The sequence below is a fragment of the Ochotona princeps genome, chromosome 33 (genome assembly GCF_030435755.1).
Source record: "Ochotona princeps isolate mOchPri1 chromosome 33, mOchPri1.hap1, whole genome shotgun sequence".
Lineage (NCBI taxonomy): Eukaryota > Metazoa > Chordata > Mammalia > Lagomorpha > Ochotonidae > Ochotona > Ochotona princeps.
Genome location: NC_080864.1, coordinates 5419023 through 5444354, shown reverse-complemented (window position 1 = coordinate 5444354; position 25332 = coordinate 5419023). Strand labels below are relative to the sequence as shown.

The following is a 25332-nucleotide window of genomic DNA, read 5'->3' as shown; positions in this document are numbered from 1 at the left end:
GGACTCTGGGGATGGGGTGCAGAAGGACGGATATAGAGAGACCAGGGAATGGGGGGAGAGAGAGCGGAGTCAGAAGGGATGTCCCCCCAGCCTCCTCCACCTCCTGCCAAGATTCCCAGAAGGGACCAATAGCTCAGGCCAGCACCTGCCTCTTGGGGGTGACCTCGGCCTGGGGCCCTAGCTGGGTCTGGGCCTGCGCCAGGTTACCCGGGGCAGACAAGGGGTGCGGCTGGGCAGGCAGCACCCCAGGGGTGCCCACCGCAGTGGTGGTGGCGGCAGTAGCGGCGGTGGCCGCTGCAGTGGCTGGGCTGGGCATGGATTCTGACCAGTCCGAAAGGGCAGGAGGGGACGGGCTGGCCCAGTGCTCGGGGGACTCCGGGGATGGGGTCAGGTAGGGGTGTTCGTTGGGGACACTCAGGAAGCGGGCCTTGGCGGGGCTGCCACGGGCCCCAGAGGCCGCAAACTCGTCTCCTGTGGGCCCTGGGGCCGCCAGGTAGGGCGGGGGCCGCTCCTGGGGGGACACAGGGGTCCCCGGGTGAAGCACCTGTGGAGTGGGTGCCAACGGGAGCAAGAAAGAGGGGCCCGGCGGGGCGGGTGGGGGCAGCCGGGCCCAGTCGAGGGGCACAGCCACGGGGTTCAGCAGCCCCAAGCTCAGCACGCAGCCCGCGGGGGGCTGACGCCCCAAGGGGCAGCCAGGGCCTGGGCCACCCAGCTGCGCCAGGGACACGGTGGCCGCCGCGTAGGGCACATCCAAGGGGAAGGCCCCGGGAGAGGCGGGGGGCCCCCCAAAAGGCCTCGGGGAGTCCAGCGAGTCCACGGGTGACAGCGTGACAGAGCTCTCAGCCAGGGCGCCCCCCGGGCAGGCCAGGGTCAGCTTCTTGCCCCTCCCGCGGCCACCACCAGCCTGCGCCCCCAACCCTGCCTTGCCAGGGGGTCTCCTGCTCTTCTTGGTCCCTGTCTGGGTGCCCTTGAGGCCCGGGAGGAAGGCGCCCGGCGCGCACAGCAGAGGCCCCAGGCCATGGGGACCTGGGGGGCTGCGTGGTCCACTTGGCTGGTCCAGCAGGCGCACGATGTCCTGGTGCAAACGTTCCTGCGCCACATCCCGAGGCAGCCGGTCCAGGTGGTCCGTGATCTCACGGTTGGCGAAGTGGTCCAGCAGCAGCTTGGCTGCCTCGTAGCTGCCCTCGCGGGCTGCTAGGAACAGCGGGGTCTCCTCCTGGGGGCCAGTGGCAGAGGCAAGAGGGATATGTCAAAGTTTGGGGCCCGTGAGCGGACCCCTGGATTTAGCAGGCCAAGCTATAACATCCTGGACGGAGGCCGGTTCTAGTCCAGGCTGCTCCACTTCCCAACCAGCTCCCACCCATAAAAATTTAAGGGTTTAACACTGTCTCTAAGGTCTGGCATCCCATATGGATGTTGGTTCCAGTCCCCACTGTTCCACTTCCCATCCAGCTCCCTGCTTTTGTGCCTAGGAAAGCGATGGAAACTAGCCCAAGTCCTTGGGCCCCTGCACCCATGTGAGAGACCCAGAAGAAGCTCCTGGCTTCAACCTGACCCAGCCCTGAATGTTGTAGGCTTTGGGGGTTGTGAACCAGTGAATGGGAGATCTCTCACTCAGAAAAAAAATAATAATAATATTAAAGATCATACCATATTATATATTATTTATATAATATATAGTTATATAGCATATATATTTATTTTATTTGTTGTTTTATTTATTGTGTTATAGGTATAATAACAAAACACATAACATTATATATTACAAATCGTATTTTATATACTAATACAGTATGTGATGTATATTATATCATATATAATATATACTATAAATACAATATATAATATGTGCAACATATCATGTACACTATATAAGATATCGTATAGTGTATGATATGTGAAATATAATATATTATTATATATTACATATTATAATAAATAATATTAAAGGACCGCTCTGGGTCCCACCTTTCCACCTGTGCCCTGGGATGACCATGACTCTGGCTTGTATGGGCTTTTAAAGCCACAACCTCCACAGTGTTCCCAACCGAGGACTCCCCTAAGCGCTCAAACACCTCAGCCAACCAGACCCCGCCAGACGGGTGCTGCTACTTCTGCACTGTACGAGTGAGGATTATGGGGTTCAGAGAAGCCACGCAGCCGCTGCCCCCCAGCTCTAGGGCTCATTTCTGGAACCTTGATAAACAGCACCCCCCACGCACAGACCCGCCACTGTGCACCTCCCAGGGGGGCTGCACCCTTGCCATCCCCAGCCAGGGCCAGGGCCAGGGTCAGGGCCAGGGTCAGGGCCAGGGCCAGGGTCAGGGCCAGGGTCAGGGCCAGGGCCAGGGTCAGGGTCAGGGCCAGGGTCAGGGCCAGGGCCAGGGTCAGGGCCAGGGTCAGGGTCAGGGCCAGGGTCAGGGCCAGGGCCAGGGTCAGGGCCAGGGTCAGGGTCAGGGCCAGGGCCAGGGTCAGGGTCAGGGCCAGGGTCAGGGTCAGGGTCAAGGCCAGGGTCAGGGTGAAGGTCAGGGTCAGGGTCAGGGCCAAAGCTCACCTTGCTGTCCTGCATGTCTTTGTTGGCTCCGTTCTTGAGCAGGGCCAGGGTGGCCTCCACGTTGTTCACGGCAGCGGCCCAATGTAAGGCCGACTTCCCTGGGGGGTGCGGTGGGAAGGGATGGGGCTCAGCACCAGGCTTACACGCAGCCCCTCTCACAGTAGCCGCCACCACGGCATAACAGGGGATGGGTGCGATGCCTCGGTCTGTCCACAGCGGGACACTGGTGTGGCCCTCCCCCAGCTGAACCCCAGCAGGGGGCGCTCTCATCCAATACAGTAGTAGGCAACAATCCCACGTGACCCTTCAGAATTAGCAACCAAATAAAGTTACATAATATGGTGGGCACGCCCACCCACGCAACACAGATCGCCTTCTCGGGGCCCGTGTTGAGGCACAGTGGGTGAGGCTGCGGTTTGCAAGGCACACATCCCACATGGCCACGCAAGTTCGAGTCCTGCCGGCTCCACTTCCCATCCAGCCCCCTGCGCACACTCCTGGGAAGGCAGCAACAGGTGACGACCCGAGTGTTTGAACCTGAGACCCTCGTGGGAGATCTGCACGAAGCCCCGGGCCCCTTCTTCACAGCCCAGCCCAGTCCCAGCTGTTGCAGACTTTGGAGAGTGAAATTGGCAGTTAGAAACCCTGTCTCTCCATCTCCTTTCTATTTCAAATAGATTTTTAAAAATAAAAATATTTGATGCAAAAAAAAAATACGTTCAAATTCATACAAAGCAAAAGGTCCTTCAAAAAGTTCCAGGAAAGCACATATTAAAAAATTTAAAAAACAGAGGGTGCCTGGCACAGTAGCCTAGTAGTTAAATCCTCGCCTTGCACATGCCGGGATCCCATAGGGGTGCCGGTTCTAATCCCGCTGGCCCCGTTTCCCATCCAGCTCCCTGCCTGTGGCCTGGGAAAGCAACAGAGGACGGTCCAAAGCCTTGGGACCCTGCACCCGCGTGGGAGACACCGGAGGAGTCTCCTGGCTCCTGACTTCAGATCAGCTCAGCTCTAGCCACTGTGGCCACTTGGGGAAATGAATCAGCGGACGGTAGATCTTTCTGTCTCTTCTTCTGTGCAAATCCGCGTTTCCAATAAAAATAATAAGTCAATCTTTTTAAAAAATGCACATGGTTTGGGGGGGGTGTGGTGCACCACAAACAAACTTGTACTTCTAGGAACTTGCACGTGGACGGCAGGCGTCCAGCAGGGGGCAGCAGAGGGAGCTGTCCAACCAAGCGCGTGGACATGACCAGGGAGGTTCTGGTCCCCTAAGTCACGCTGTGTGCTGACCACTGGCCCCACAGGGCAGCTGGGAAACAAGCCGACGAGGCATGCACGGGGCTTCCGGGACTGGGGTCAGCTGGCACACTCAGGGCCCCCAAGCACCCCTTCCACACCCACCGAGCTCATCCACGGCGTTGACGTCTGCGTGGCTGGCGATAAGTTCTTCCACCATGCCCTCCACTGCCAGGCGGGCAGCCAGGATCAGCGCCGTGGAGCCATCTGCCATGCGGGCATCCAGGTCTGTGGAACGGTTCCGGATGAGAATCTGAGAGAGATGGAGACATGGGGGGGTCCATTGGAGGGGGTCCAGGGGCAGAGGCAGTCACACAGGGAGCAGGGACGCCTTGGTGCTTGCTTGGGGATGGAGGCCCAGCCCAGCACACCCCTGGCAAATTAAAGGCCGACACAGCCTGTGCCGCCGGCATCCCATGTGGGTGCTGTTCCACTTCCCATCCAGCTCCCTGCTTGTGGCCTGGGAAAGCAGTGGAGGACGGCCCAAAGCCTTGGGACCCTGCACTTGGGTGGGAGACCCGGAAGAGGCTCTGGCTCCTGACTTCGGATCAGCTCAGCTCTGGCCATTGCAGCCTCTTGGGAAGTGAACCATCAAATGGAAGATCTTCCTCTCTGTCTCTCCTTCTCCATGTAAATCTGACTTTAAAATCAAAATAAATGAATATTTTAAAAAAAAAAAGTCATTCCAACATATCATAGGCTTTGTCATCAAGTCCTGGATACAGAGTGGAAAAGCCGCCCCCCTTCGGGGACTGTGTGCATTTTCCAAACTCCTGCACACCCTCATTTTCCTGATCACAACATCTGAGGCCCACCCCAGCCCTCAGTTCTTGGCAGTCCCTGGGGGTTGGCACCCCCAGCCCACCTGGAAGACACCCTGGGCGTCAGCCGTGACGGCCGTGTGCAGGGGCGTGCGGCCTGAGTGGTCCTGGGCGTTGGTGTCAGCTCCAGCATCCAGCAGCCGCTTGGCGGCGTCGGCCCGGGCGTAGCGGGCAGCCAAGTGCAGGGCGGTCTCGCCCGTGCGGTCGGTGCGCGCCCCGAGCTGGGCCCCCTGACAGATCAGGTCGGAGATGATGTTGGCTGATGTGTCTTCACCCTCATCCTCCTCGGTGGGCACTGGCTCCAGGGTGCCCCCGCAGAAGGAGGCCAGCATGAGCGGAGTGAAGCCATCTGCAGGGATAGAGTGTGGGGGACAGGGGCTCGGTGGGGGAGCAGGGAGAAACTTTCCAGAAAACACTAGAAACCAAAAACAACTATACAAGGGGTCGGCATTGAGACGGCTTCAGGGACTGGAACCACTGTCCGTATCCGCCCGCATCCTACGGGGTGCCAGCTTGAATGCCAACTGCTCCACTCCCCAGCTAAGCTCCCTGCTTGTGGCCTGGAAAGACAGTTGAGGATGGCCCAATGCTTTGGGATCCTGCACCCATGTGGGAGACCCGGAAGAGGTTCCTGGTTCCTGGCTTCGGATTGGCGCAGCACCGGCCGTTGTGGCTCACTTGGGGAGTGAATCATCAGACGGAAGATCTTCCTCTCTGTCTCTCCTCCTCTCTGTATATCTGACTTTGCAATAAAAATTAAATAATTTTTTTTTTTAAAAAAAGCATAAAATAGAAAACAGAATCTGAAAGGATCTGGGTAGCCGGAAGTTCTCCACCCAGGTTAGGACTATTCGTGTAGGTCAACCTGCGCATCCCAATCTCCGGCCACCCTGATTGGCTCAAAGATGGCTTTGCAACGCTCACTGTCCAATCAGAATGCAGGGAACCTTGCACAGGTTCTGTAGAGAGGCAGCATGGCTCACCTGGGCCACGCACGTTCACGTCCATCCCGTCAGCGTCGGCATCGCCCTGTGGGGGTGTCAGCGCCATGGCCGGCGCCACGCGGATGTCAGCAGCAACCAGGTGGTGCTGGGTCCACTGACGGCAATCCACAGCCTCTTCCGCCTCCACGCCGGGTTCCTCCACCTGCAGGGTCGGGGGGCAGGGAACAGGGCACCCCAGTTCTCAGCCCAGCCAGAGCTTCCCCCATCCACAGTCAGGAGTCAGAAGCTTCTTGGGGGGGTCTCCCATGATGCTAATTCACACAGATGCACACACAACTCATGTATCTCCTACGGCTTTTGTGGATAAGGAGTTGGGCTATGGGGGTCATGGAGTGCTTGGGCAGAGATGTGACTTGGATGACGGGTATGGCCTGGGCCCCCAAAATGGATGACTGAAAGAGATGGAGCAGCCACAGCCTTGGAAGCCGGTCCATCACCTGGAAGACACTGCCCAGTGACGCCAAGAGGGCATCCATTCAGGTGACCACAGCACCAGGAAGAATCAACTGTGTCGAGCTGGACAAAAGAAGCTCAAAACGCTATAGCCTGGGGACCTAAGATCTATTTTGCGGAAACCCACAGGCAGCGGGAGGGAGGCTCCTGGTGGGTGGGTGGGGGAGTGTCACTGTTAAACTGGAAGAGATGGCGGGGGGGGTCCCAGGAAGGAGAGAACAGAGACAACACCCAGGCAGCTTACAGTCACAAAGTCACCAGGTTGGCCTGGTAGTACCTGGGCTGAATTCCCCAGTTCCGGCCCTCAGTTTCACCTTCCAACCCTGACCTGGGCTGAGGGCTCAAGTGACAGGTTCCTGCTGTTCCTGGGACACCTGGATGCAGTTCCAAGCTCCCAGTTTTAGCCATTGACGAGGAATGGACCAGGGGTTGGCAGAGTGGCAGAACTGTGTAAGATGCCACCCGCGAGGGCTGGCATCCCATATGGGTACCAGTTCAAAGACACAGCGGCTCCACTTCCCATCCAGCTCCCTGCTCGTGGCCTGGGAAAGCAGTCAAGGATGGTCCAAAGCCTTGGGACCCTGCACCCGCGTGCGAGACCCAGAAGAAGCACCTGGCTCCTGGCTTCAGATCAGCTCAGCTCCGGCTGTTGCAGCCACTTGGGGAGTGAACCAGCGGATGGAAGATCTTTCTCTCCCTCCCTCCCTCCCTTCAAACAGGGAGAACCAATAGAAAGAAAATAGAGCCAGGGCCAGCCAGTATTTTTCCCTCTGGCCTGGCAGCAGGAGAGGGGGGCATGGGTCCAGGGGGCAGAGCTCTCCCTCTACCCACAAGAAAAGGAGGTGACTGGGGTCAGGGAAGTGGGCACCTTAGAGACACCCCATCAGTTCAACCCCTGCAACCGGAAGGGTGGGGGGCTCGAGGTCTCCCCTAGACTCCGTCACCTGCCAGGGCCGCACCCAGAACCCTGAGGGCAGAGGGCAAGGGGCAGTACCTTCAGTCGCTTGGCCTCCGGGCACTCCGAGTCCAGCCAGTCTGCGGTCACCTGGCTCATCAGCCCCTCACCCTTGGCCATGTTCCTGTGTGGAAGATTGGGGTGTGAGAAGGGACCCAGGCAGCGTCCATCTTGGGAGGACGGGTCGAGGGGAAGAACAGGTAAAGACAGCGAGGGCAGGGCTCTGGGCTCAAGGTCGTAGGTCTTGAGACAAGGGGATGGGGGTCGCAGGCGTGTGTGTGCTCATGCTCTGTGATAGCCATGGCCACGGTGAAGTCGGGGTGACACTGGAACACAGCTGGGGGGGCTCCAGGAGTGGGTGGGAGTCGCAGGCCTTCAGTGCACTTAATGAGGGGAGAAGCCGTGAGGGCAGGGGTACAGGGTGTAGCGAGGTCACAGAGGCAGGTTTTAACTCGGTACGTGGTCGGGCTCTGGAGGGACAGGCCCAGTTGGAGGCTGGCATTGCGGGTCACCGGGGATCTGGGGTGGAGTGCTGAGCTTAGGGTTAGAGGCCAAGGTCAGTGGGGATGGGGGCCAGGGACAAAGGAGGGCAGGGTCCTCACTTCATGCCCAACGCGTCCTGACCCACGGGCTCCCGCCGGCCCTTGTGGCCGCTGGCCACGTCCTTATGCAGGGAGAAGCCCTCCGGGAACCAGAGGATGCTGTGCTCCCGTTTGCGCCGGGCCACCATCACGCCCAGGACAAGGATGAGCAGCAGGAAGACTGCGCCTGCGGCCAGCAGAGGCAGCAGCGGCCAGCTCGGCTCCGGAGGGTCCAGCGGTTCCCCTGCAAACGAGGAGGGTGGGACGGGGCTTCAGTCACGGGGCGGGGCCTCCGTGTGCTTTCCAGCCCTGTGCAAGGGTTTGCGCCCAGCAGTGGTGTCCAAGGAAAGCAGGCGTCCCTCGCGCGCGGTCCCTCTGCGATGGGGCGGGACTGCTGAAGCCCAGCTGCGCCCTCACCGCCCCCACCGCCCCGCAGGGACGCACCCCGCACATCCCGCAGCGGGTAAGGGAAGTCCAGGCGCTCCACCGCGGACAAGGCCCCCAGGTAGTCGGCGGCGCTTTGCGCATCGGGAAAGCAGTGGTCGTTCTCGGGCGACTGCAGGCAGAGCCGGTTGTCAATTTCCAGCATCACGACCGAGCTGCGTGGGCCAGAGCAGAGGAGGGCTGGAGGGAGGCCTGGCCATGTGCCCTCCGTCCCCCCACCCCCACCCCAAGGCTCGAGGTCCACCTGCTGCCGCACAAGAGCGCCTGTGTGGCCAGCAAGGGACCCCCCTCAGCCAGGGACAGCAGGGCATCACCCTCACACAGAAGGACAGGCTGTGTGGTACAATGAGTGAAGCCAGCATTTGGACCACCCATGACCCCGATGGGAGGCCCAGCTGCTCTGTTCCTGGGCCAGCTCCTACAAGCATGAATGTGCAAATCCCGCTGCTCGGCTTCCAATCCAGCACTTTGCTAATCCGCCTGGGAAGGCAGCAGGGCATGACCCAAGTACCCCACACGGGAGACCCAAAAGAAGCTCCCAGCTCCTGGCTTCAGCCTGATCCAGCTTCGGTTGCTGGCAGTCACTGGGGGGTAAATCAGTGGATAAAAGATCCGTCCTTCTCTAACTCTGCCTTTCGTATTAATACATACATTTTACAAATAATAAAACAGGACCCAGTGCTATAGCCTAGTGGCTAAAGTCCTCGCCTTGCATGCACTGGGATCCCATAGGGGTGCCGGTTCGTGTGCCAGCCACTCCACTTCCCATCCAGCTCCCTGCCTGTGGCCTGGGAAAGCAGTGGAGGACGGCCCAAAGCCTTGGGACCCTGCACCCGTGTGGGAGACCCGGAAAAGCTCTTGGTTCCTGGCTTCGTATCGGCTCGGCTCTGGCCATGGCAGACACTTGGGGAGTGAATCAATGGATGGAAGATCTTTCTGTAAATCTTTCCAATAAAAAATTGTAAAAGAAAACAGCATGCAGCCGGTTGCCATTCTGCGGAGCTACCACCAGGCGCTCACCTGGGGAAACATTAACAGATTTCTTCACAAGGCTCGGGGAACTGCGGTACCTCTGGCTTCTAACGCGTGGCCAGGGACGTGTTGCCAAGGCCCGAAGCGTGCCAGCATCCCCGCACAGCAGGAACTCACCCGATCACCTCGGGCGCCAGCTCCCGCCGAGCCCGGGATTCGGCAGCGGCGCCACCCGTGGGGCGGTGGTAAGGGAAGACCATGGCCTGTCCATGGGCGTCCAGGCGAAAGCGCAGCGATGTGCGCAGGATGGCGCTGAGCCGCTGCAAGAAGTCTGCGCCCGAGCGCAGCAGCTCCTCGGGGGGTAACAGCACGGTGAGCACCAACACGCCCCGGGCCAGCAGCGCAGGCACCTCCCCTGCGCAGTCCAGCCCGTCCCAGCCACACTCCTCCGTGTTGCAGCCCTGGTCGCAGCGGCCGTCGGCGAAGTGGTCGGAGCAGTACTTCTCATACACTGGGCTGCGATGGGGAGGGACAGAGAGGGCGCGGTCAGGGTGTCGGGGGCCCGAGTTCGCATGCGCGAGGCTGCCTGGATTGGCTAGGACCTGCAGGCCATTTGCTGGCTCACTCCAGGTCCAGCGCTCCTTACCCACCCAAGATGGTGCAGTTACAAATGGACTAGAAACGGGCTCGGCGCGATAGCGTAATGGTTAAGGTCCTCGCCTTGCACGCACAGGGATCCCATATGGTCGCTGGTTCTAATCCCGGCAGCCCCGCTTCCCATCCAGCTCCCTGCTTGTGGCCTGGGAAAGCAGTCGAGAACGGCCCAAAGCCTTGGGACCCTGCACCCACGTGGGAGACCTGGAGAAGCTCCTGGCTCCTGGCTTCGGATTGGCTCAGCTCTGGCCATTGCGCTCACTTGGGGAGTGAACCGTGGGACGGAGGATCTTCCTCTCTGTCTCTCCTCTGTATATCTGGCTTTTCCAATAAAAATAAATAAATCTTTTTTTAAAAATGGACTAGAAAGTGGTAGGATGCTGCCCACACGAGTTCTCCATGCCTTTCCTACGCACCTGCCTACATGTGTCTAGGCTGAGGATCATTGTATGTGATCTGGGTTTGTGCACCTGCTGGTGTGGGCAGGGAGGAGCTTACAGGTCCCCTGAAACCCCCAGTGGTGTGAAATCTTCCACTAGGGGGCGTATTGTGAATACAGACAGGTTCTGGGTTTTTGAGGAGCAAAGATCAGGTTGATAATTGGGTAACTCTGGGCAGCCTGCCAACTTGCTATGGACTGGCACTGCTGTAGGGGCACCCAGCAGGTGCGCCAAGCCACGAGGTCTTGCCTCCGGAAGCTGGTGGGCAGTGGACTTCAAGGCTCAGCTGTCGTGGGTAAGGTGCCCCTTGGGATGGCCACGCCCCAGCCGGCGTGTCTGGATATCCACTCTGGCTCCCCTCTCCGCTCCAACACCCCAGAAGGCAGCAGGTGCTGGGGCAATGCCACCCTCGTGGGAGACTTGGAAGCTCCTGGCTGTGGCCTGGGCCAGCCTGGGCATTTGAGCAGTGACACAGAGATTGGCACCTCTCTTTCTCTCAGTGTTTCAATGCCTTTCAAATAAGTTATTGAAAAGTTTATAATGGGCCCCGTGGCGTGGCCTAGCAGCTAAAGTCCTCGCCTTGAACGCACCGGGATCCCATATGACCGCCAGTTCTATTCCTGGCAACCCCACTTCTCATCCAGCTCCCTGCCTGTGGCCTGGGAAAGCAGTGGAGGACGACCCAAAGCCTTGGGACCCTGCACCCGCGTGGGAGACCCGGAAGAAGCTCCTGGCTTCAGATCAGCCCAATTCCAGCCATTGTGGCCACTTGGGGAGTGAACCAGTAAATGGAGTATCTTTCCTCTCTGTAAATCTGCCTTTCTAATGAAGAGAAAATAAACCTTAAAAAAAGGAAATCATTTTTTGAAACTCATGCAGGTCTTTTTTTTTTTTTTCATAAGCATGGATCTCAAAAACTTTTTTTTTTTTTAAGATTGATTTTGTTAAACAGAAAGCTCTTCCACCTGCTAGTTCACTCCCTACATGGCCACAACAGCCAGGGCTAGGGCAGGAGGAAGCCAGGAGCTTCCTCCAGGTCTCCCACGCAGGTGCAGGATCCCCAAGGCTTTGGGCTGTCCTCGATTGCTTTCCCAGGCCACAGGCAGGGAGCTGGATGGGAAACAGAGCAGCCAGTATTGACACTGGTACCCGTATGGGATGCTGGCACTGAAGGTGGTGACTCCATTCGATGCAACCAGCTCCAAATACGAAAGTGTTTTATAACGAAACATGCCTATGTGTCCATCCCATCCCCACATGCTTTCGTGGCATTTCAGAGACTCATCAGTAAAAGCTACATGGAAACACACATGACGCCAAGAAGGGACTCAGCAGGGGGCAGTGTGGAGGTGACTCGCCCCATGCAAGTGACCCAGGCAGGGGCACCTGCTGGTACAGAAGCCCCGGGGTGTGCGAGGGTCAGGCAGAGAGAGGCTGAAGAACATTGGGTGACAGCAGCAGGGGTACAGCGAGGGCAGGTGGCAGGGACAGGCTGAGCTGGACAGGTCACGCGGTGGACAGGGCAGGGGAGGGCGCACGGGGGCGGGGGTGGGCTCACTTGCAGGTGCGCTCCCGGGCGCCGGAGTGGCAGTCGAAGTTGTCGTAAAGGCAGGCTGGGGAGCTGCAGGCGGGGTCGCAGCGACTGTTGTTGAAGAGGCGCCAGCACTGCAGAGCCTCGCATTGCCTCCAAGGGTCGCCGACGCTCAGCGAGCAGTCACCGCCGTCCCAGCCGCAGCCGGGACTGTTGCATTCGCGGTCACAACGATGGTCCCCGCGCTTGGCCAGGCAGGCTGCGCGAGGACACCGCGGCTCCTCCAGCTGCTCCTCCAGCTCCTCCTGCTCCTCCTCCTCCTCCTTTTCTTGCTCTGGCGCTGCTTTCTGGGGCGCCTCGCAACGCGGACCAGCCCAGCCCGGAGCGCACGCGCAGTGGAAAAAGGGCGCGAGGGCAGCGGGGTGGCAGGTACCTCCGTGCAAACATGGGCTGGCCGTGCAGCTGGCGTTGGCGATGCCCGGAGGAGACCACCGGCTGCCGCGGCAGGAAGGTGCTGAGAGACCCGGGGGACAGGCGCAGCGAGGGCCCCTGACCGTTTGCTGGCACGGAACCCCGGCTGGGCACTGCAGTTCCCGGCAGGAGCCCGCTATCCGCTCACAATGGGGACCCCAAAAGGGCTGGGAGGAAACAGGAGTGGAGAAGTCTTGGAGTGTCACTAGACCCGCCTGAGGCTGCCCCACCACCCCAGCCTCCACCTATCCCACCTTACAGGTAAGTAATGCCTTCCCAGGAGACCACACACCCCCAACCCCAATCTCCCACCCCAAGCCACATCTTCCTCTTCCTGGGGCCGCTCCCACCTACCTGAGGGCAGTAGCAGGTGAAGGGCAACCCTCCCCCAGGGCCAGGGCTAGGGCTGGGCCGGCACTGGCCCCCATGCTGGCAGGGCTGGGAGGCACAGGGAGACAGGGCAGTCTGACAGCGGGAACCTGGGAGAACACAGGGCATTAGGGGCGGGGCAGCAGTCCCGGATAGGCACGCTGCCTCCCCACACCCCGCTGCCCCAACCATGATGTGCTCACCTGTGTAACCAGGGTGGCAGAGGCAGCGGAAACGGCCACCAGGCTCCTGCAGGCAGTCGCGTGTGTGCGCCGCGTGGCACGCCCCGGGACGGCATTCATTTACATCAGCCTCGCACCGCACACCCGTGTACCCCGGTGGACAGGTGCAGCGGAAACCGCCCACCAGGTCCACACAGGTGCCGTTGTGCAGGCAGCGAGGTGGCGCTGAGGCCAAGGGCGGGCCACAGTCATCTTCATCAATCTCACAGAGCACCCCTGCAGGAGGGACGGGGGAAGCGCTGAGGGAAGGGGGCCCTCCACCTCTGGTTGCTGGACCTACCTCTCCCCAGCCCAGCCCAGCCCAGCCCCACTGCACCCTGGGGAAGTTACCCTGAGTGCCCGGGGGACAAGAGCAGAGGTAGCCGGCCACCAGGTCAATGCAGGAACCCCCGTGCTGGCAGGGCTGGGAGGCACACTCATCCACATTGTCTTGGCAGCTGTGGCCTGTGTAGCCAGCGGGACACTACGGTGGGGCAAGACAAAGAGAGAAAGCAGAGAGACATTCAGCTCTGAGAGATACAGGCATTCCAGGAAGTCCCAGAGAAAACCAAGGTCACACCTGGCAGGCAGGTGCAGGAAACTCACACACAGACAGACATGCAAACACCCTCTGTGCCCACGATCCAACCAACCAGAGACCCCCCCCTCCATGCACAGACCAGAGCCATGAATGCACAAGACCCACCCCCTCCCGGTCCACAGTCCCCCGCCCCCGGGTTAGCCTGGCTCCTCCTGACCCCGCCCTTACCTCGCACACATAGCCCCCCATGTAGCCGCGGCACGTGGCCCCGTGCCGACAGGGCTGGGCCACGCAGGGGTCCACCTCCTGTTCGCAGTGACTGCCTGTGCGGCCCTCGGGACACAGGCAGAAGTGCGAGTTGTCTTCACTCACGCACTGCCCACCTGCTTGGCACACATGCTCTACCTGCACCCCTGGGAAAAGGAGAGTGGCGGGGTCACACAGCATCCGACACCCCTGCTGGTCCCATTGGTCACTCACGCTCCCCACCCTCCAAGCAACTGCTGCTTCCTAGTGACCCCGGCAGCCCCTACTCCCTGCCTCTGCCACCCCTCCTGGCCCACCCTGGCCTCACCCATCTGAGCCGCAGCCTCTTTGCAGGGCAGACTCCGGATGTCACAGAAGCGTCCACTCCACCCAGGCGGGCACAGGCAGTACGCCCCTGTCTGGACGCAGCGAGCCCCGTTCTGGCACAGCCCGCGGCTGCACCAATCCACCAGGGTCTGAGAAGTAACAGAGGACCAAAACCTTCAATGTCAGTGTTAGAGGAGGGGGGGGCACAGGAGGGGGGGTGTGGCGGTGGCGAGGGGAGCCTGGAAACTGCCAGGCCACACCCCCAGAAGGACCCGCCTACTCCCCAGGACCCCCGGCCATGCCCACCTGGCACTGGGTCCCCGTGAAGCCCTCCTGGCAGGTGCAACGGAAACCTGGGTGGGCAGCGCTGCAAACGCCCCCGTGCAGGCAGGGCCTCGAGAGGCAGGGATCGGCTTCATGCTGGCAGTGGGCACCGGTGTAGCCTGGGTGGCACAGGCAACTGAAGGAGTTAACACCATCCACGCAGGTGCCACCGTTGAAGCAAGAACTAGGAGCCAAAGGCAGGTCGGTGAAGCTCCGCCCCCCTGGCAGAGGCCCCTGGAGCTCCGCCCACCATCGGCCTTTCCAGGGTCCGGAAGCTCCAGGGGGCACCCCAAGGCCCACCTGGGGCTACAGTTGGGCAGGTCCTCCTCGCAGTGCAGGCCTCCATAGCCTGGCGGGCAGCTGCAGGTGAAAGATGCTACGTGGTCGGTACAGGTACCTGGCCCACAAGGGCTGCTTAGACACTCATCCATGTCGCGGGCGCAGCGGGGGCCAGCGAAGCCCGGCAGGCAGGAGCAAGAAAATGAGTCAGGGCCATCCAGGCAGGAGCCACCATTCAGACAGGGGTCTGCCATGAGAGAGGAGGGAGGGCCAGGGCAGGTGGGGGGGAGGTCTCTGGCCATGGTGACCCCCCCCCACAAGCCCAGCCTGCCCCACCCCATGTCAGTGGGAATTGCAGTTCCGAGTGGGATTGGGGCACAGGGCAATGTGCGGAGGAAAGCAAATTCTCCATTATCTGGAAATTTCAGCTGATGTGGAAGTGGGGGAGACTCCTGGGAGACCCTGAATGCCCCCCTCTAAGAGACCCAGTAGCAGAGAGTCAGTGGGGTGGCACAGTGGGTTAAGCTACTGCCGGCGTCCCATACAGGTGCCAGTTCAAGCCCCGGCTGCTCCACTTCCGATCCAGTGCCCCACCAGTGTCCCGGGAGAACATGGAAGATGGCCCAAGTGCTCGGGCCCCTGTTACCCTCACGGGAGGCCAATTACATTCCTGGTTCATGCTATTCGGGGAGTGAACCGGCAGATGAAAAATTTCTCCCTGCCTTTCAAATAAGATTCAATACAAAACAGTGCCACGCTGGGTGGGGTTTCTATCCCAGGAAGCAGTCCTAGTGCGCTTCCTACACTCACTGGGGTCACAGTCATTGATGTCCTGGTCACAGGAAGGGCCGGTGTACCCCCTGTGGCAAGTGCAGCTGAAGCTCCCCGCCAGGTTGGAGCAGGTGCCATGGGGGCCACAAGCCGAGGGACCAGCACACTCGTCCACATCCTGCTGGCATCGAGGGCCTAGAGCGGACAGCAAGGTAACACCTGAGGTTGGCAGGTCGAAAGTTCTAGCCTCAGGTCCCTTCCGCTTCTCCAGCTACCCCCTCCCCCGCAAGCTTTCAAAGACAGAGCTGGGACCCTACAGGATGCACCTTGCCAACCAGGGGGACAAGAGCAAAGCGGCATGTGTCCAGCTGATCCGCAGCGGCCCCCGTGTTCACAGGGGTTTGGGGTACAGGGGGACGGCAGCTCACACTGACGTCCTGTGTGGGGAGATAGGTGGAAAGTGACGGGTGGTCTTAAAGGGTTCTCTGTTCCCATCTCCCGCACGCAGCCCACCACCAGCCAGAGGGCCCCAGAGGAACAAATGAGAATGGAAAGGGGGAGACATGGGTGCCTGCAGGGGCAGGCAGGAGACTCGCACCCTGGACTCCTGGGGGGCAGGTGCAGTGAAAGCCTGACCCGTCGCTGGTGCAGGTGCCTCCGGCCCGGCAGGGCTGGGACTCACAGATGTCCCTGGTCAGGCTCTGACTGCAACGGGGGCCGCTCCAGCCAGGCTCACACACACAGCGGAACCTGCGGGAGGGGTCAGCAGGTAGACGGGGAGGGGAGTGGTCAGCAGGTCGGCAGGGGAAGTGGCCAGCAGGTGGGCACAGAAGGGGAAGTGGTCAGCAGGTGGGCACGGGAGAGGGAGTGGTTAGCAGGTGAATGAGGCTGAGGGGCGGTTGCCACGGTTCAGGGGTCCAAGAGGGGCCTCACCCGCCGGGCGCATCGTGGCACACACCGTGCCCACAAGGCTCGTGGGCACAGGGGTGGCTCAGGGGGAGGCAGAGCGGGGGCAGGGAGCCAGGTGGGCAGAGACAGCGGAAGCCGTTTTCCGCATCCACACAGGAGCCTCCCTCGCCGCAAGGGCTGGACGCGCATTCATTGATCGCCACGTTGCAAAGCGGTCCTGCGGAAGTAGGGTGGGGGTGGGTGGGGGGAAAGCGGAGACATCCCTGTATCTGGGGTACCACCAGGCCGGCAGAGCAATCAGGGGCAGGAAGAGAAAGGACGCAGCGTGAACCAAGACAGAGACCCATCCCTGCCCCCCGGCCCTCCAAGCACTGCTTTCCCAGCACCCACCTGTGAAGCCAGGCTTGCAGACACAGTCGTAACGGTTGAGGCCATCGCGGCAGACCCCGAAGGTGCAAGGATTACTGGCGCAGTCATCTATGTTTACCTCACAGTTCACACCTAGGGGGACAAGGAGATGAGGGGCAAGAAGCAAGGGCCCCCAGATCGCAGTAGAGGTCCCGTGGTTCCTGACGCCCCTAGCAGGTGCACAGCTCTGGCCCAGCCCCGTGGCCTCACCGGTGGTACCAGGAGGACAGCGGCAAAGGTACTTGTCCACCAAATCTAGGCATTTGCCCCCGTGGTGGCACGGCTGACTGCGACACTCGTCCACCTGGCTCTCGCAGCGTGTGCCAGTATAGCCCGGAGCACAGGCGCAGGAGAAGCTGGCAATGCCATCCACGCAGCGCCCATGGTGGCACGGGTCCGGAGAGCAATCGTCCACGTTGCGTTCACACAGAGCACCCTCGAAGCCTAAGGGATGGGCGGACCCACGAACCTGGTCAGACTCCACCCACCCTCGAGGGTCCACCCACAGCCCGTGGCGACCTCTCCAAGTTTCCCTCTGCGTTACCCCCCCAGCAGTGGTCCCACTCCCGGCAGCTCCAAGAATTGCGGTTGGCACCCCCCAATGCTGGCACTCACCCTCGGCACAGTGGCACTCATAGCCATCTGGCTGATCGACGCACTTGGCGCCGTTGCGGCATGGCGTGCTGGCACATTCATCCACATCCAGCTGACAGGTGGCCCCGCTGAAGCCTGGAGCGGCGGGGGGTGGGAAGTGGGGTGGTGGTAGTAAGAAGGGGTGACTGTGCAATTCAGGCAGCATCGCAGCCATTTCTGTCTGGTTCTAAGTTCTTCTCCGGGACGTGTGCCTTCTGGGAGGAGCTACCTGCTAAGGGCAGTGCCCTACAGCTAAGGTCCTCACCCGCAGACGGGGGGGGTCCTCACCCGAGGGGCAGGTGCAGCTGAAACCATTGACGCGGTCCCTGCAGCTGCCACCGTTGACACACGGGCTGCTTTGACACTCATCAATGTCCACCTCGCAGTAGATCCCGGTGAAGCCTGAGAAAGGGCAGTGGCGTGAGAATGAACCCCTCCCTGACCCATAAGTCCCTCCTCCAACAGGTGGCACGTCACCCATCCGAGATACTCAGCAAGGGGGTGCTCGCTTTCCAACCCTGTCCCGTTTCAAGGACCTGCCGGCCTTAGTTTAGTGCCCGCCAGTTCCGCAGGCTCCACCTTGACTCCCACGGCTGACTTCCCGCCCCAAAAAGGGGGAGTCCATCATCCGAGATTCAGCGTGCCTCGCCCCCCAACCCCCACGCACCTGCCATGCAGATGCATGTGAACTGGCCGATGCGGTCCAGACACGTAGCCTGGTTGCGGCAGGGGCCGGAGAGACACTCGTTGACATCAGTCTCACAGCGCGGGCCCGTGTAGCCACGGCCGCACTGGCACAGGAAGGAGCCCTGGGTGTTCACGCAGCGGCCCAGGTGCTCGCACGGGTTGGCTCCTGGGGCGGAGAGGAGGGAATGGATGGGCACGGCCAGCTGAGGCTCTGCCCCTCCCGCCGTCCCCCAGGACTGCTGTGTCCATGCCCCTCACCGATGGAGCACTCATCCACGTCTTGGTCACATGCGCCACCCGTGAAGCCTGGGGGACAGGTGCAAATGGCCCGGCCGTTCACGGGGTTGGTGTCACAGATGGCATCTTCGTGGCATGGATTGCTGACGCAGGCGTCATCCAGGTGGCAGAGAAGGCCTGCCAAGGGGTGGGCACAGGTCAAAGGCAGACAGATGCCCCCAGCTCGGCCGCGAGTTCCCCGAGCCCTCAGATCACTGAGCTTGCTTCCCATCCTGTCAATTAACATCTGGAAACAGCAAAGGACTCAAATGCCCACCACCCAGATTGAACCATCCATCAAGTTGGTTTTTTTCCTGAATCATCTACAACTAAGTTGCAAACACTCATATATTGTTTTAAAAATCTAAAACTTAGAAGCTCATATATATGGCTTTAATTTTTTTTTTTTTAACACACTGTAAGGTCGATCTCTCCAGCATCTGTTCCGGAGTCCGACGTGTCATGCAGTCAAGGCTCCTGTCTTCTTCAGCTACATCTCCCAGCAGCCTTTCCTCCCAGAGGCTTCTACCCCAGACCCTGTGCCAGCCTCCTCCATCCCACACTCACCCTTGACCCCTCAAATTCAGCCGCCACCCACACGCTGCGCCTCAGCCTCCCAGACTCATGTCAGGCCTCCCTCTGTGCACCGTGCCGTAACCCCAGGGTGCTGCCTCCCCGGCCAGCGGCCACCACGCTCACCGGTCTTGCCCATGGGGCAGGCGCAATAGAAGGAGGCCACACGGTCGTGGCAGGTGGCCCCGTGGAAGCACACGGCTGTGGCACAGTCATCAATGTTCCGACTGCAACTCTCGCCCGTCCAGCCGTTGACACATACACAGCTGTGCCCGCCCAGGGTGTTGAAGCAGGTGCCCCCGTTGTGGCAGGCGTTGGGTTGCAGCTGGCATTCATCCACGTCCTCTGTACAGAACTGGCCTGCAGGGACACAAGGGGCATGCCTGGTGTGCGGGCATCCCGTTCAAGGTCTCCCTCCTCCCCAAACACACAGGGCACATGCCACCCACCTGTCCACTCAGGCGGACACTGGCAATTGTAGGTGTTCACGCCGTCCACGCAGGTACCCCCATTGAGACACCGGTGCCCTGGGCAGTCGTCCACATTGACTTCGCAGTTCTGTCCCTCAAACCCTAAACAAGGAGGACAGAGGCAGGGACAAGGACTGTCCCGGTGTGTTCCCCTCCTTTCCGCCACCGCACCCCACCATTCCCCCTTCTCTGCCACACACCAGGGAGGCAGGCGCAGTCGTAGGTGGCGTCGCCACTCTGCCGACAGGTGCCCCCGTTGCGGCATGGGGATGGGGCGCAGGGCGCGGCCGCCGGGCTGGCACACAGTGGCCCCGTGTAGCCCAAGGGACACTGGCAGCGGAAGGAGCCCGGCGTGTTGAGGCAGGTGCCCCCGTGGCGGCATGGCCCGCCCAGCCGGCATTCGTCCATGTCGCTCCGGCAGCTGCGGCCTTGGTAGCCCGGTGGACAGGAGCAGACGAAGCGACCATCGGATCCCACAGAGCAGCGCCCACCGTGGGCGCAAGGGCTGCTGAGACAAGGGTCTGGCAGGGAGCAGTCGGGGCCTGGAGAGAGAGAGAGTATACGTGTGTGTGCCCACGCTGCTGGAGGAAGCACATGTTTAGCCTGCCTGGGGGTGGGCTTCCCCACTCCTCCCCAGCTCACCCCGGAAACCACGAGGGCATCGGCAGGAAAAGCGGGCAGTGCCCGCCACCACGGAGCTCTGGCAAACTCCCCGGCCGGCACAGGGGCCCGAGTGGCAAGGATCTTCCAGCTGGCACCGTTCCCCCACCCAGCCTGGTGGGCACCTGCGGGCAGAGATAGCTTAATGGTAGGGGGCGGAGGGGAGGGCAGCCCAGGGTTGGGGAGAGGGGGGCGGCACTTGACCACAAAAAACTAGACACGCGAGGAGACACGGGCAGACAAACCAACACTAAACAGTTACTACACGCGAAGCCAACAAAAGACAGGGACCGACCGCCATGGCCCTTACCCTTCTGGTCCTCACAGCCAGCTCAGGCAAAGAGAACACACACAGATAACGAGTTAATATACGATATGCCAGCAGGGGTTGACAAGAACCACATGGGGCATGTGATGCCCAGCAGCAGCCAGCTGGGACAAGGAGCGACCCTTAGTGGAAAAGAGGTCTTGGGGTAGCAGGTGAAGCTGCTGTTTGGAATACTGGCAGCTCATATGGGCTGCAGCTTCCAATCCAGCTCCCACCACCACCGGTGGGGACAGCAAGTGGGACACAGCTCAAATGCTCTGAGCCCTGGCCACTCACCCACACAGGAAGTATGACCCTCGTGGAGTTCCTGGCTACTGACTTTAGCTTGGCCCATGGAGGGCACCAACTCTCTCTCTCTTTTTAAAGATCCATTTTACTTTTCTTATGTGATAGGCAGGGTTGCAGAATTTTCCATCCACTGGTCCACTCCCCAGATGGCCGCAAGAGCCAGAGCTGAGCCAATCTGAAGCCAAGAATCAGAAGCCTCTTCCGGGTCTCCTACGGACAAGCAAGCACTTGGGCCGTTCTCTACTCCTTTCCCAAGTACAGTCGCAGGGAGCTGGATGGGAAGTGGAACAGCCAGGACTCGAACTGGTGCCCACATGGGATGCCAGCGCTGTAGGCAGAGGACTAATACGTAAGCCACTTTGCCTGTCCCCTCATAAAAAAAAAAAAAAAAAAAAAAAAAAAAAAAAAAAACTTTTGCAGAGATAATTAACGAAAGATTGTCCAGATGAGGTCATACTGCCTTTTGTCGGTGGGTCCTGGATTCAGGGCCAAGGTGCGGCTGGCAGCAGGGGCAGGGAAGCCGAGGTGAAGGGCCTGGGACTGGCACCTTCGCAGACTGGAGTGGGCACAGTGGGCAAACACCCTCGGGGTGATGGGGCAGTGGCTGGAAAGCCTCAGAGTCCAGCCATCACCTCGGGGGGCCACACCCAGCCCAGGCAAGAGAAACCAGAAACCACAGGGGGCCTGCCAGCTCACTCCCAGGGACCCCTGCTAATCCTTGTAACTCTCTGCCCCCATTAACCCAGGACCCCCTGCCACACACCTTCTTCTGGGTGCGGGCCTGAGGAGCAAGTTGGGGTTTTGAGGGGCCCCTGTGTTTCAGCCCGGAGCCCTACCACCACCACCATCACCCTAAGCCCAATGAGGAGCAGCTTTGGCTTCGGGTGGGAAACTGGCAACAAGTTGGGTTTCACCTGAAACTTCCACAGGACGCAGGGTCCGATCCCGCCCCCTCCCCAACCCCCCCACCCAGCCCGACTCTCCAGCCCCAGGCGCACCCAGGGAAGTCGCTGACTCAGTTCTTCAGCGTCACCCACAAGGTTCCCCCCTCCTAACCCCCCTAGGCCCCCAGCGAAGCAAGTCGGGGCACGGGCCAGGTGGCTGTGGCAGGGCAGGGCGCAGCTCCCAACAACCCTCCCACTCCCATAGCGGAGGGGGCGCCGCGGCCCGCGGGGTCCTGCAGCCTCCACCAGGTCGGGGCGCGGCTCGTGCACGGCCCCTCCCGGCGCCCCGGGCGGGTTCCCACGCTCCGCGCCCCCGCCGCCACCGACCGGTCCGGCCGGTTCCAACCCCAATCCCGAGCGCGCGCGCGCGCCCCGCCCCAGGGCCAGAGCTGTGGGGCCGGCGGGGGAAGGGGAGAGGGCAGACGGGTGGGTTTGGAGATGGAGAGGGAATGGGGTTTGGTGGGGAGCGAGGAGGACGTTGGAAAGCCCAAGGGAAGTGGGGACCAGCCTGTTTAAAGGGGGAGAGGGTGAGACTCGGGGGAGCAACCCTTGAGGTCAGGAGTAGCTGAGATCTTGGAGATGGGGGCAGGAAGGGGTGCAGGAGAGCGGTTCCCACAGCCCAGCTCTGGGGGGCGGGGGGTGTGGAGAGGTGGGAGCTGCGCCCGTTCCACTCCAGGGGATCCGGGCTCCGGGCGGCAGCGCGCACCGGTGATTCACCTGTCGAGGAGGCGGGGCAGCCGCGGGCGCTTTCACCTGTCGGCTGTATTCCAGGCCAGGAGCTGGCACCGCGCAGGCGCCCGGGTCTCCAAGTCCCAGCCAGGTCCCCAAGAGCGGTTCCAAGCAAGCAAGGTCACGCTTCCTCTAGACCTCTCCCCGCCAAAAACACACACGCACACCTCGAGCTTCGGCTGGCCCTCGGAGGGGGAGGATGGCTGGCTGCGACTCCACAGAGGTGAGCCCAGCTGAGACTCTAGCCAAAAAACCTGCACCGCGTGTCTAACTTCACGGGGACAGGGGTCTGCTGGGTCTCAAGCCTGGGTACAAAGAGTTGGAATCTGTAGATCTGGATCAACCCGTAACTGGTGACTGGGTGAACTCCTGCTAACTATAGCTCCTAGGCAGCCAAACTGTATGCCCAGCTTGCACTCCGTTCAGCCAATCCTATTTGACCTGATCTTTCTATCCTCACGCCCAGTTTCTGGATGCAAAGACTGAGGCCCCCCCCAAATCTTTCTACATTAGCCCAAGCTCTGTTAACAGCTGTGCCTCCTGCCACCACTGGGCAAACGGTGCCACTGTGGGTGGGGAGGAAGCTGTACTTGAATAACCCTGCCTCCAACACCCAGGAACTGGGGAAGCCAGTTCCCAGACCACAGCATTGAGACTTTTCTACGGTTGTTTTTGTTTGTTTGTTTTCTAATTCCTGCTCTCCCCTCCATAATGCAGAATTGGAATCCAGGCCAGGGCAAGACTCCAGAGCCCCCCCCCCCCCGCTGGCCTCCTGGCTGTGGGGGTACTGGGGAGGCTACCCTGGAGCCTCAGGTACTCAGGTAAGGAAGTGGCTGGACCCACAGAGGCAAAAGACAAACCAGGTGCCCCACCCCCAAGCAGGACCCCACTGCCGCCCCCACCCCACCGATGGCGCTGGGTCAGGCACTCACAGGCAAGCCGGCTCCCCGGAAGGCAGTTGGGTGCAAAGACCTCCATTTGCACAGGGGCCTCCGTCCAGGCAAGGGGGAGCTGTGGGAGCAGCAGGGGGGAGGGGGAGAGCTAAGGAAGGTCGGTCGGGAGGGGGTGCCCAGGAACCCCTGCCTCCCACCCCACCTCCAACCCCCGCCCAGGCAACAGCTGCCTGGTGGGCTGGGGGTGCCTCCGTTCCCACGGCCCCCCGCCCCAGCCCCAGCTGTTGGGGCAGCCGCAGCTGTCCCTGCCAACTCGAGCAAACCCTGGGAACCACGAGAAACGCAAGAGGGGCAGGCAGGAGGAGGGGCTGATGTGTGCCAGATGTGGGGGGCCCAGGAAGCCGCCAGACTCCTTCGGGGGCCCAGGGCTCTTGCCTACCCCTCTGCTAGGCGTCTGGCAGTTGCTAGGATGGGTCTGGGAGGTGGGCCACTGTGTGGGTGGGTTCACGCGTGGGCTCAGGCAGTCTCTAGCAGGCAACATTTCCTGCTGCAGGAGCAGTATGTATGTGTGTGTGTGTGTGTGTGTGTGTGTGTGTCCCATCCAATGTCCCCATCCCTAAGGGCTGTATCCCTCTAGGGTATGGCTTACTTTCACAGTCCCACCAGACAGCTCAGGGGTGTGGCTGGGTCAGAAGACTCTGTGTGTGTGTGTGTGTGTGACAGGCCATGCCTGTGCTCAGTCCTGCCTCATCCTGCCCTCCTTCTCTGCTCCCTTCCTCAGGCCCTGGGGCTGGTCCAGCGCAAACCAGTCACCCCCCCTCACTTCTTCACCACCCCCTACCCTCCCATCTCTCACCCCCAGCCCAGCTCACAAACAGCCACCCCCCCTCAAGTCCCAGAAGCAGGTCCTGGACCCTGCGACCCTCCTTGGCTGCCCAGGCCTCCCCCTGATGGAGTTGGGAGTGGCGCCCCCAAGGCCTGGGCTCTGCCGCCCCCAACCACCCCCACCCACCCTGTGCCACAGCCGCTTTGTCTGGCAAAGACAGCGCGAGGCCGGCCGCGGGGGAGGGGGTGTCTAGACGCCGAAGCCATTGTCCCGAGCAGGGGGAGGGGAGAGACGACGAGGAGGAGGAGGAGGAGGAGCGGGGAGGAGGGGAGCCCCCCTCCTCTGCCGGTTGGGGAGGGGGCGCAGAGAGCCAGAGCGGAACACGCGGGTCCGCGCCCCTTCCCCCCTTCCCCGTGGAGGAGTGGGGTCCCTGGGGCTACCCACTTCCCGCGGCCAGGCGAGGAGGGGAGCCGGGCCGCCCCGTGCGCTCGGTGGGGAGGGAAGGGGCGCGGGGCAACGCCGGGGCTCCGACTCCGAATCCGGCTCCGGGTCTTGCCGCGCTCCGGCCTGGGAAGTTTTTTCCCGGAGTTTCGAGCTCTGAGAACTTGGCGCCCCCTCCCCTCCCCGGCCCCCTTCCTACCCTTACCCGCCCGGCCCTGGTCGTCCGGGGGCAGTCTGCGGTGGGGGTTGGGGGGAGAGGGAGAAAATGGGTGTGCGTGCAGAATGGGGGCGGGGGGCTGTTCTACGAGACGGTCCCCTAGCCTGGGGTCGGGGTGCCGGGCGCGCGTAGGATGGGGGTAACCCCAGACTCTGGGTCCCGCCCGTCTCGGGCCCCGATCGCTTCTGGATTCTTGATCCTAAGGCCTCCGGGACACTGGAAACCCCATTTCCAGCCCCTGCGACACCCTGGCATTGGCAAGCGTGCTCCCACCTCGCGGCTCCTCTAAGCTCCCGCGCGCCCCTGCTCCAACCGCGGCTTCCACGACCACCCCCCACCGCCTCTGCCTAACCCGGGAGGAGGGGAGGTCCCGTTTTCCCTTTCCCCCTCCCCGATCCCGCACGCCCCTGCCCCTCACCTGCAGCCCCCGGCCCCGCTAGCAGCAGCAGCAGCAGCAGCAGCGGCAGCAGCTCCCGCACGGGCGGCGGTGGGGACGCCGGGTGGCAGCGGCACCAGCAGCGGTGGCGGCCCTGGGTCCCCGGCCCCATGGCTGCCTGCCGCGACCCTCCCTCCTCCCCTCCTCCCTCCTTCCCCGGGCTGCGGGCGCGTCCCGGGCCAGCCTCCTCGCCGCCAACTTCTCCCGAGTGAGCCTGCCGCCCAGCCTCCCCGCCCCCAGCCCTCGGCGGCTCGCCCCGCCTCCGGGGCCGGCCCAGCCTGCGCGCCCCCGCTGGGGAGAGGGCGCCGAGGGGGCGGGGGTCCCTGCCCCACGTGCACCCGCACGGACAGGCTCTCC

General features: G+C 61.5%; 1 protein-coding gene across 1 annotated transcript; it reads right to left on the bottom strand.

The window, feature by feature from the left end:
* Window positions 1-105: 105 nt before the first annotated feature.
* NOTCH3 (notch receptor 3) lies at window positions 106-25332 on the bottom strand. The gene is made up of 33 exons (XM_036498109.2): window positions 24958-25332; window positions 23095-23173; window positions 19856-19998; window positions 19414-19755; window positions 19193-19315; window positions 18870-19103; window positions 18153-18308; window positions 17875-18060; window positions 17496-17609; window positions 17190-17303; window positions 16785-17018; window positions 16557-16667; window positions 16191-16383; window positions 15856-16007; window positions 15584-15694; window positions 15297-15452; window positions 14508-14733; window positions 14190-14391; window positions 13885-14032; window positions 13539-13723; window positions 13121-13253; window positions 12752-13006; window positions 12534-12658; window positions 11736-12346; window positions 9261-9599; window positions 8112-8266; window positions 7689-7911; window positions 7126-7210; window positions 5658-5820; window positions 4719-5023; window positions 3959-4106; window positions 2555-2652; window positions 106-1216 (listed from the first exon to the last, which is right to left on the bottom strand). The coding sequence occupies exons 1-33, from the start codon at window positions 25085-25087 to the stop codon at window positions 134-136; spliced, it is 7062 nt and encodes a 2353-aa protein (XP_036354002.2). The 5' UTR covers window positions 25088-25332; the 3' UTR covers window positions 106-133.